At 36.1% G+C, this 12,403-nt stretch overlaps 1 protein-coding gene across 3 annotated transcripts in view; it reads right to left on the bottom strand.

The window, feature by feature from the left end:
- PCNX1 (pecanex 1) overlaps positions 1-12,403 on the bottom strand; it is a 177,988-nt gene that overhangs the window by 139,838 nt on the left and 25,747 nt on the right. For all 3 annotated transcript variants that reach the window (XM_052647207.1, XM_052647205.1, XM_052647206.1), the window contains exon 2: positions 8,987-9,195. In XM_052647207.1, the coding sequence (XP_052503167.1) occupies positions 8,987-9,195 (209 nt within the window). The remainder of the gene's footprint in view (positions 1-8,986; positions 9,196-12,403) is intronic.

Genomic DNA, 12,403 nt, shown 5'->3' with positions numbered 1-12,403 from the left:
TGTAATGATATGTAATTGACATATCATACAATTCATCCACTGAAACTGTGCAATTTGATGATTTTTAATATACTCACAAAGTGAATGTGGTGAGGCATCCATCCCACAGCCAATTTTAAAACATCTTTATCATCTCAAAAGCAAACCCATTTAGCTATTAGCCCACCTCCCTCCTCCCATCAGCCCTCAGCAGCCACTAATCTTTTGTAACTGCCTTCTTTTACTCAGCACAATGTTTTCAAGGTTCATACATGTTGTAGTATGTATCAGTGCTTTATATCTTTCTCTGGCCAAATATTCCATCGTAAAGATAGAACACATTTTGTTTATTCAATCATCAGTTGATGAATAATCTTTCTTAGTTTTATATATCACTTTTGAGAGCAAGTTCAAATGATTACAATCAGAACATAAAATTAATAACAAAGTAAAATTTACTAAATATTTAATATATTCTAGTCACAGGGCCCATGTTTTATTTGCATTTTCTCATGAAACATTCCCCTAAAATTTATGCTATAAACACTATCATCCTCATTACACAGATAAAAAAACTGAAAGGTGTAAAAACTTCCCTAAGTTCTCAGAGGAATATACAACGTAAGCCAAGTCAATGGTATATGGAATTCAGGTGGGAAGGGAGGACATAAATAACACTTACTCAGCACTTTACAGTGTATTATCATATCTGTTCTTTCTGCTTTTTTCCCTTACACATGAGAATGTAGGTACTCATAATCAGTAAGGACTGATATAAGATTTGAACACCAGGTCTAAGTCTAAAGGCCACAGTCTAAGATATCAATAATGCCTTTTAACAAATAGGCACTGAAGTTCTCTTTCCAGTTCAAAACCAAAAATAAACTCCATTATCTACAGAAGGTTTCTTAACATCAGCACGATTGACATTTCAGGCCACGTAGTCTCAGCTGCTGGGAACCATCTTGTGCATTGTCAGGATGGTTAGCAGCATCCCTGACTTCTATCCACCAGATGCTGGTGGTATTTCTCCCTGTGATGACCAAAAGCATCTCCAAATATTGCCAAGTATCTCCTGTGGCGGAGGGTCATCTCCAGTGGAGAAAAAATAATCTAGATCTAATGCTCAATGATCAACACTGAGTGGAAGGAGGTACTTAGGGAGGAAAAAAGATGAAAGAAAAAACAAATAGTGCTTTTTATAGAAAAAAACTAAATCCTCTTACAAACTTGCTGTACCTTTCTCTTCTTTACAAATTAAGAAGCAGAACTTTTAGTCAGTTAACAGTGTCCTAATATATAAATTGACTGAGTAAGAATTTTCTTTACTAGTAAGGCTTGCAGATTTTCGGCAATGGTGATTTCAGCATGTACCTGGAAAGCAAGTAGTTTACAATTCCCACAGAAGCAAAGTCTACTGCGGTAAGTGGTAGACCGAACTGACTAAATTCAGGAAATCGCTACCTTTACGACTTAATTTCCTCATCTGTTTAAAAAAAAAAAAAACAGGTACAGGGGAAAGAGGAAAGTAGACAGGGTCAAATCTGAATTATAAAGAAGACGTCACAAATAATTTGTTGATAACTAATATCATTAACAGCTCAAGCTTTAACTAGAACTTCACAGTACCACCTCAGTAAATCTAATCAAGACCACAAGGATGTTCATAAAAGCATGAATAGACAAAAACAAAGTCCCTAAACAGAATAAATCTTCAGAAAATTTAGCCTAAAACTCACCTGTGCATATTTTAAATGGTTCCTTAATTTACAATATTGCAAGCATCGCTGCACAAGAAACAGAAAAGATATGTTCTGTCTTCACATATTCACATTCTAAAATTCAACGTGCTAATTTCCTCTCCTGAAACGTTAAAAATGCAATACATACATAAATGACGTTGACTCTTTCTTTAAGATCAGGATTTAAGATCATTATTTCTGAGCTGCCATACCACAGCCAATGGCAACCAGAAGCAGCAGCAGTCTTTCCTACTGCATTTGTTCATCCACGCAACAAACTGACAGCTCTAATGTACCAAGCACAGTGAGAGGCTCTGAAAATAAGTGCATTTGTTTTCCTATTCATTTCTGTTCCTCAGAACAGAGATTTGTAAGTGGGAGAGTGAGGGAAAGGAGATGTCAAAAGCAAATTCTGCAAAAAAGATCTATTTAACGGTAATGCTTCAAGATACTTTCTTTAAGATTAAAGAAAGACAAAGATGTACACCAACACTACTTCAATTTAACCATGTGTTAGAAGTTATAGTCAATGAAAAGTTAAACAAGAAGAATAAGTCACAGAAAGGAAGAAATAAAACTGTCATCATTTGCAGCAAATCAAGAAATAACCTATAAAATTTTACCATTAAAAGGGAGTTTAATAAGGTTGCTGGAAACAAAGTAAACTACTACATTTAAACAAAAAGTAATTAGAAAAAGTTGATAGAATTTAATAAAAGCTATGAAAGCCTTTTAATGGAGAAATGATAAATCTTTACTGAGAGACATTAAAGAAGACTAAATAAATGGAAAGATACAATACTGTAAGGATATCGAATCTCAACAGAGGAATCTACATATCCAATGTAATGCTAATAAAAACTCTAAGTCCTTGTAGACTTTGCCTAGCAGACTCTACAGTTTGTATCAAAGATCAAGAGTAGCAAAGTCACTCTTGAAAAAAAACAAGGTACAAGGTTTGCCCCACTAGTTATCAAAAGTCTTGTTACAAAGCTATAGCAATTATGATTGTGTAGTAACTACATAGGCATAAACTATATTAACAGAACAGAATAGAGCCCAGAAACATACCCACCATATGTGAAAACAATTTATGATAAAGTGAGTCCCACAGGTCAAAAAGGAAAAGACAGTCTTATAACAAATACTGATTAAGCCAATTATAGATAAAGAAAAACAAACCCTAAAATCCATACCTGACAACAGAACATAATAATTTCCAGTACAACTGAAATGTGAAAACAAAGAAACATGGAATTTTAAAAAGACAATCTCTGAGAGTACTTTTTGATATCTGGCTAGAAAATAATTTCTTAAATAAGACACAAAAACATTAATTACCAAAAAAAAAATCAATAAACTATAAATTTAAGAAATGTGTGACAGTCGTAAGAAATCTTAGGAAAAGCAAAATGACAAGCTATAAACTGGAAAAAGACATCTGTAGTGTATATAATCAACAAAGGGGTAATATAATGAATATATATTTTTAAATTTTATTTATTTTTAATTGAAGGATAATTGCTTTACAATATTGTATTGGTTTCTGCCATACATCAATGTGAATCAGCCATAGGTATACATAAGTCCCCTCTCTCTTGAACTCCTTCTTCTTAACAAAAAAAGGAGAACCCCAAAGAAAAATGAAACAAGAAATAAACAGGCACTGGAAAGAACAGAAAGCTTAAATGGATCATATATGTGAGGTAAGACGGTCTGTCTCACTAGTAATCAGAAAGGTTAACTATTGATAGAAGTCAAAATAAGACACATCTAACACTCAGCTGTTAAAATGGAAAACTAGTAAAACTTACAAAAACAACAACAAAATCAAATATTGAGGATATGAAACAATAAGGACTTTCACACATAAACTGGTATTATTGTTTTGGTAAACAGCTTGGCATTACCTAATAAAACTGAATGTGAAAATGCCCTGTGAACCAGCTTACGAATATTAGATATACACATGTGGCCAAAGAAACATATGATAATGTGTTATCTGAGCAAGAAACCCAGAAACCATCTGAATGACTATCAACAGGAAAACGGATAAGCTGTAGTCTACTCCAACAGTAGTAGACTATACAAGAGCAAACACAAATAACAGCCGGAAGCATCAACGTACGTAGGTCTACAAAATACGAAATTCTGCACAAAAAAAGCCCTTCACAGAGAAATACAAACAGTATGACTATCTTTAGGATATCTCAGGCAGACAATATTGAGTAATAATAGATTTAGGACTATCCTAAAGGAGATCAGTCTTGGGTGTTCATTGGAAGGACTGATGCTGAAGCTGAAACTCCAATACTTTGGCCACCTCATGCAAAGAGTTGACTCATTGGAAAAGACCCTGATGCTGGGAGGGATCGGGGGCAGGAGGAGAAGGGGACGACAGAGGATGAGATGGCTGGATGGCATCACTGACTCCATGGACATGAGTTTGGGTAAACTCTGGGAGTTGGTGATGGACAGGAAGGCCTGGTGTGCTGCCATTCATTGGGTCACAAAGAGTTGGACACGACTGAGCAACTGAACTGAACTGACAAAGACTGTATAACAGTAAACCAATGGAATTATTAATAAAATATTTAAAAATAAAGATCACTCCTGAAAAGAAAAGGGTAGAATGAAATGAGAAAGACTTGAATTTGTATAATGTCCTATTACTTAAGCTGTGTGGTGGTTAAGTATTCACTTGGTTATTATTCTCACATATACTTGATATACTGTTGGAAATATATATTTAACAATAAATCTTTTTGAAAACTAAAAGAAAATAGAAAAGATAAGTAAAATAAGCATTAAGAATATATACAATTATCCAGAATTAATCATATACAACTTATACAGAACTAATAAGAGCTAGCAATTACTACACTGTTCCATGTATCAGAAACAGTTCTAAGTGCTTTGCATATATGACCTCATTTAGTCTCATAATCCTAAAAGATGATACTGTGAAAGTGCTGTACTCAATGTCAGTAACTTTGGAAAACTCAGCAGTGGCCACAGGACTGGAAAAGGTCAGTTTTCATTCCAATCCCAAAGAAAGGCAATGCCAAAGAATGCTCAAACTACTGTACAATTGCACTCATCTCACACGTTAGTAAAGTAACGCTCAAAATTCTCCAAGCCAGGCTTCAGCAATACGTGAACCGTGAACTTCCAGATGTTCAAGCTGGTAGAAAAGGCAGAGGAACCAGAGATCAAATCGCCAATGTCCGCTGGATCACTGAAAAAGCAAGAGAATTCCAGAAAAACATCTATTTCTGCTTTGACTATATCAAAGCCTTTGACTGTGTGTATCACAATAAACTGTGGAATTCTGAAAGAGATGGGAATACCATACCACCTGACCTGACTCTTGAGAAACCTGTATGCAGGTCAGGAAGCAACAATTGTAACTGGACATTAAACAACAGACTGGTTCCAAATAGGAAAAGGAATACGTCAAGGCTGGATACTGTCACCCTGCTTATTTAACTTCTATGCAGAGTACATCATGAGAAACGCTGGGCTGGAGGAAGCACAGCTGGAATCAAGATTGCAGGGAGAAATATCAATAACCTCAAATAAACAGATGACACAACCCTTGTGGCAGAAAGTGAAGATGAACTAAAGAGCCATTGATGAAAGTGAAAGAGGAGAGTGAAAAAGTTGGCTTAAAGCTCAACATTCAGAAAACGAAGATCATGGCATCCGGTCCCATCACTTCATGGCAAATAGATCGGTAACAGTGGAAACAGCGGCTGACTTTATTTTCTTGGGCTCCAAAATCACTGCAGATGGTGACTGCAGCCATGAAATTAAAAGATGCTTACTCCTTGGAACGAAAGTTATGACCAACCTAGATAGCATATTCAAAAGTAGAGACATTACTTTGTCAACAAAGGTCCATCTAGTCAAGGCTATGGTTTTTCCAGTAGTCATGTATGGATGTGAGAGTTGGATGGTGAAGAAAGCTGAGCACCGAAGAATTGATGCTTTTGAACTGTGGTGTTGAAGAAGATTCTTCAGAGTCCCTCGGACTGCAAGGAGATCCAACCAGTCCATCCGAAAGGAGATCAGTCCTGGTGTTCATTGGAAGGACTGATGTTGAAGCTGAAACTCCAGTACTTTGGCCACCTCATGCGAAGAGCTGACTCATTTGAAAAGGCCCTGATGCTGGGAAAGATTGAGGGCAGGAGAAGAAGGGAATGACATCACTGACTCAATGGACATGAATTTGGGTAAACTCCAGGAGTTGGTGATGGACAGGAAAGCGTGGCGTGCTGTGCTTCACGGGGTTGCAAAGAGTCAGACACGACTGAGGGACTGAACTGAACTGAACTGAATCCTAGAGATAGTACTATTATTTGTCTCATCATCCAGATGAGGAAGCCAAGGCATAAAAGCTTAACTCCCCCAAGGTCATACTATCAGGAACTGATCAAGCCCCTGGCAGATTAAGTGCAGAATCTACATTCTCTTTGCTTACCCACTAAATGGGGGTATGCATTTCATAACAGAAATAGAATAGACTTAGGAACTATGTAGAATCCATTAAAAGATTTATGCACATACACCATATACATATACAAGGGAGTCCCTTGGACAGCAAGGAGAACAAACCAGTCAATTCTAAAGGAAATCAGTCCTGAAAATTCATTGGAAAGACTGATGCTGAAGCTAAGCTCCAATATTTTGGTCACATGATGTGAACAGCCGACTCACTGGAAAAATCCGATGCTGGGAAAGATTAAAGGCAAAAGGAGAAGAGGGCATTAGAGGATGAGATGGCTGGATGGCATCACTGATGCAGTGGACATGAACTTGGGCAAACTCTGGGAGACGGTGAGAGACAGGGAGGCCTGGCATGCTGCAGTCCATAAAAACCAGACAATACTAAGTGACTGTACAACGACCACACAATGTCTCTGAGTGAGGCTTTCTATTTTAAAAGCTGAGTTCCCTCCAAATTTAATACAATTATCATCAAAATTCTACTGAGATTTTCTGGAGGATGAGCAGACAAGGGAACATCTCACAAAAAACTAAGCATACACATGAGAATAACTAAGATAATACTAAAATAGTGACGAGCGATTCACACTGCTAAGTATTAAGCATGTTAGAAAGCCAGTGTATTCTAAGCAAAGGGAGAGATCAACGGGGCAGAAAACAGAGCCCAGAAATGGACATAATGATGCATTATTCATTCAATGTTGTTGGTCCTAACAAATCTGAAAAAAAAGTTAGAAATGTTCTTCAGATTGACTACAAGTAAAAAATAAAAGATAAAATGGTAAAAACACTGAAAATACACACAGATGAAAATTTACATAACTTGGGGAAAGAAAAATCTTACAAAACTTGATATCAAAGACAGAACTAATAAACTTGCATAGAACAGATCATAAAAAAATTAATTGTGGCATATAAATACATAAATAAAATGCCATAAAGTGAGGAAAAGTATTTGACATAAAAGATGAGTTGATATCCTTCATAAGTATCTTCTCCAAACCAACAGTAAAAAATTAACCACTGATAGAAAAACATACAACTCGCAAAATAACAATTTAAATGGAACAACGTAAGAAAAATGCCTCCATTTCACTAGTAATCTGAAAACTGAAAAAATTAAACAATGAGATATTTACCAGCTTGTGAAAATACTGAATAATCAGTGCTGCCAAAAGCAGGGGGGAAAAAAAAAAAAAAGACCCTCCAACTGCTGATCACAATAATTAAAAGGTAAAACTCTTTGGACTTTGGCAATATATATTAAAAAATGGGGTATAGTTTTTTGAGTAATTCTATTTCTGCTAAATCATGATAAAAAACATTTTAGTCATTTAAAATTTAAACATCACAGTGATCTAATACTTAAATTTAAATTAGAAAATAATTTAAATAACTAAAAACAAGATAGCTAAATTAAGCTATTATATACCCACAAAATGGAATACTGTGCAGTCATTAACAATACTATCACAGGGGGAAAAAAAAAATACTATCACAGAAAAAAAATGTTTTCACTAATTTGAAATATTTCTTGAGTACCTATTAGTGCAAGACACTGTTCAAGAACCTAGGAATAAAATAGTTTGTAAGAAAAACAAGGCACTGCCTTCAAGAAACTTATAAATGCAAACAAATGATTAAGTAAGATTACTTCAGATAGTGATTTATGCTATGAATAAAATTATCACAAGAGTAAAATATCTGTTCAATGAACAAATGGGATAATCATGTTAGGGATGAAGGAAAATGTAACTGAAAAAGGACAAAGGCTTTAAGTGCACTGAAGACGGCACAGAAATATTGCCCTGTCTTAGAAGATGAATACCCCCTTTTTAATGGCGTTATTTATATCTTGATATAATATATCATACTGAGTGGAAACATGGCATAGTGGTTAAAAGGCATGGACTCCAGAGCCTGAATGCCTGGATTATTTGATCCTTTTCACCTTACTTTCCACATCTATAAGTCAGGGATAATAACAGCATCCATCTCATAGAATTGCTCTGAGGGCTGCATGAGCTTAAAAATGTTGTATGCTCATAAAGCAACAACTGAAGAGTTACAATAGGGACACCTATTATTTCTAAGAAGTCACAACCTTTTGACTGTAACAACTAAATTCCTCTGGTTGAGGCTGAGGTAACAGGGTAGAATGTGACTGAGAGCAGCAGGGAGAATATTTTAGCGGAGACAGGAAAAGAAAGCATCTAGGAGGGGGTTACCACTACACAGGAAATCAGTCATGCTAAGGTCGAGGGAAGGAATAGCTAAGTTTCTAAGGCGAGAATATAAAACTGAAAAAAAAATTACAGTAAAGGGAAAACTGCAGATTATAAGTGTCAAGTAAAATATTATCACAGCTTAAGATGTATACACATTTTATATAAAAGTATATAAGTATATGTACATACATGTAACTACATATATGTGTAAGTAAAAATGCTTTGATTTACAAAGTCATATTTTATTATTTCTTTACTTTGTTTGCCACTGGTTTTGGTCTTTGGTGTATTTAATTATTATACTATTCTGATTATTATCATTCAAACATGTTGTTCATTAATAAGGCCAAGGATACTGATTTATCTCCAGATAGTCAACTTTGCTGTTGTCTAATGTGACAATCATACCTGTCACTGTATTGACAGTGGTAAAACCAGGTGAACAGAACAGGCCTGACACAATAACCACATCACTGGACACAGGCGTCATGTACACCCTTAAAAACTGAGTGGCATGGGTTTCCTTACCTTGGGCCATTGCTATCTTTTCTCCGTGTTGAACAGTTGCCTTGCTCAGTTTTGGCTCGCTGATCTGTGAACTCATTTGCGTTCCTATCTACAATCTCTCCAGCATCCAGGGCTCTGTGGAGTCGATAGTTGACCATCTTCAGAACAATGAAAACAGCAGCTATCACAGGACAATAAACTGCTACTATAATCATGGAAGAAGGAAGGGCCTTAAAGAGAAAGAAAAGACAGGCATTTTAAAATCTTTTATACTTTATTCAACTAGAGAAATCTGTAGCTAAAATAACAGACACACACATTCTCACACAAAGCAATGACTGTGCTCCTAATACTAAACTGTAAAAGTGTAAGACAGCACTATCTATTAATACAGTAGCCACTCGCTACCTATGGCTATCAAGTGCTCAAAATGTGGCTAGCCTGAATTGAAATGTGCACTAAGAATAAAATAACAATGGTTTCTGAAGATTTAGTATGGAGAAAAGGGTGCAAAATATCTCAGTCTTTATATTGATTACTTGTTGAAATACATTTAGATTATGTCGGGTTAAATAAAATATATAATGCGGCTACTAGAAAATTTTAAATTACCTACGTGGCTCACGTTACATGCAGGTGGACAGCACTGGTATAAATAAAGTTCATGCCAAAAAGCTTATAATCCAAATAGAGAGTTAATGTATCACATTACATAATATGTGAATAAGACAGGGTTGTACTCCAAATATAAATAATCCTTGTTTATGTGCTCCCTGTAACTTTTTTTTATGATATAAACACACTCATTTCCTTGTGCAGCAATGTAAAGACACTATGTCCACTATCTATGCTGAACCTCACTGTCTCTTAAAAAAATAAAAGTTGTTAATAGTTAATCTCATAGATTAACTATGAGAGAAATTGTAAAATTGGGGAAAAAAAATTTCAGGTCTGCCTTTCAAAACAAATAGTTAACTAGAAGGTCATATTTCTCAATATCTCCTTTAATCAGACATTTTTCCTGAGAGCGTTTAGCCATAAATTTGTAACTAGTAATACAACTACCAGTCATCTGAGGCCTTTCTTTGTTCCCCTATAGTAAGTCACAGTTCAATATCCAGCTATAAGAAAAAAACTGAATAGCAGTTTTGCTTCCAAGTTCAAAACAGTATATTCATTCAGATTATTCTTTTAAGTCCATGCTCTCTCCTTGTGTGGTTTGGGAACTTTGTTGCCAATTACTAAGGTGCTTCTACTGAGCTACAACATAAACAATCATTAGTCTATTTGGAGACAAAAACTGAACTTAAATTTTTATTAGCTTTAAAGTTGTCTGCTCTGTCTTTGTGTAATAGAAAAGGGAGTAAAAATAAAACAGCAAAAATAAATCTGGCAAATGAAAACAAAAATTAGCAGAATTTCAAAGCAGTATGCCTGGGGATGGGGTGGTGAACCGTAGGTACTAATCCTGTCCTAAACCATAAATTCTATGCATCAATAATATCTGAACCAACTTTCCTGAATACTTTTTGAGATAAAGAAAAACTAGACAGCAACAACAAGGGGACTGCCTTCCTTCCAGAGTCTACCCTCAAATCCATCAGTCCTATGGCCATTTCGCTGGGCACAAAGGGTCAACTAGGGGAAGAATTAAGAACCACAGTTCACAGAGCTACAGTGGGGCAGTCGATTGGCACCGGGATCTAGCTTTTCTACTGGTATACCTGAAGCTTGGGGATGCTACCTTTACTTAATCATCCTAACGGAAAATTTCTTTTGGCTTATTCACCAAAAAAAAAAAAAAAAGGTAAGTGCATAAGCTAATTCCTACAAAGTATAGAATTCAGTTCCCTATCTGTACCACCTTTCACTTCAGGCAGACAGAGAATGCTGGGGGGAAAAGGAAGATGAAGGTCTTAGTAACCATTGTCCATAAACTAGAAAATGACTATTAATTAGAGGTAGAGGAAGAGGTTAGATCAGAAAGAAAAAGAATTTTATTATTATTATTTTTTTTTGGCCACACGGCCCAAGATCTCAGTTCCCAGACCAGAGACTGAACTCAAGCCATGGCAGGTGAAATGTGGAATCCTAACCACTGGATCTCCAGGAAAATCCCCAAAGGAATTATTTTATTTTTATTTCATCTTTTTAGTCTAAAGAGTATGTATTTCACTACGTAGGCACCTTTTGCACAAATAAGTGAGGCAGTCACTTCTGAACTTTAGGACAATCCCATTCATCAAGGCACCCCATGGTAGGTAGGTATGGGGGGAGATGTTTATGAAAGTGTTAGAAGGAACTGGGAAGGAGAACCAGGAAGTAGTAAGATCTTAGCTGCTTAGTATTTTCAACACACCTATTTATATTAGCCTCCAGTAGGGTTTATCCCATTGCCTGTGGAGTCCCCAAAGGAATGTTTTTAACCTTTGGGAGGCTACCCCCAAAGGACTCAGAAAGGCCCTCGTATCACAACCACAGCTTGAGGAATTCAGCCCTCTTGCCACAGTCCCCTTCAGGGGGCTGAGGTTAAGGATTCCAGGTAAGTATTTCCTTTCAGAGGACGGGGCTGCAGAAGACAAGAAACTATTCCCATTGTCAAGATTCAGACATACATGCCCGAAGAAAAAAATCCAAAATATAATTTTCTATAATTCCAACTACATAGTAAGTCAAACTGATTTCAGCAGGCCAGCTGGGAACCTCTCACAAGCTCAGAATATATTTTCCCCAAGGCACTGGCTTACAAACGAACTACTGAAACGAGCCTACCCATATTCCTGTGCTTCCCTGGAAGCTCAGACGGCAAACAATCTGCCTACAATGCAGAAGGCCTGGGTTCGATTCCTAGATTGGGAAGATCCCCTGGAAAAGAGAACGGCAACCTACTCCAGTATTCTTGCCTGGAGAATCCCATGGACAGAGAAGGCTGGTGGGCTACAGACCGTGGGGTTGCAAAAAGTCAGACACAACTGAGTGACTAACACATACATACATACATATTTCTGCACGTTAGAATTTTATCTACATACTATTTTAATATGAATAGAACTATTAAAAATACAAGATTTTTTCTGTTTACACTTGCATTTTACATTTATGCCACTCTAAAACATGTACTTGTGTTTACATTTTTATCTACAGTAGAATGTGCTTAGGAAAGCAACATTAAAAAACACATATTAACAAGCTGGAAAGAGACCAAAGTAATATATACAGTACATACAAGCCACCATCAATATACAAGTGTTAGGAGTAAAGATAGGCAGCTTAAAACATATACGAAAAGACAGAGCACAAATTCGAAAAATAAGGGAGGGAATAAAAGTCCTAAGAAATAAAAGTAAGGCTGTATACTGATGGACTAAAATTATCTTCCATATTTTATAGGAACTTTTCTATATTTTAAATTTTCCCAACAAGAAAAGAAAAAGCTTT

The sequence above is a fragment of the Budorcas taxicolor genome, chromosome 10 (assembly GCF_023091745.1).
Source record: "Budorcas taxicolor isolate Tak-1 chromosome 10, Takin1.1, whole genome shotgun sequence".
NCBI classification, from domain to species: Eukaryota; Metazoa; Chordata; class Mammalia; order Artiodactyla; family Bovidae; genus Budorcas; species Budorcas taxicolor.
Note: the sequence above shows the minus strand (reverse complement) of the source record. Positions and strands in the feature narration are given on the sequence as shown.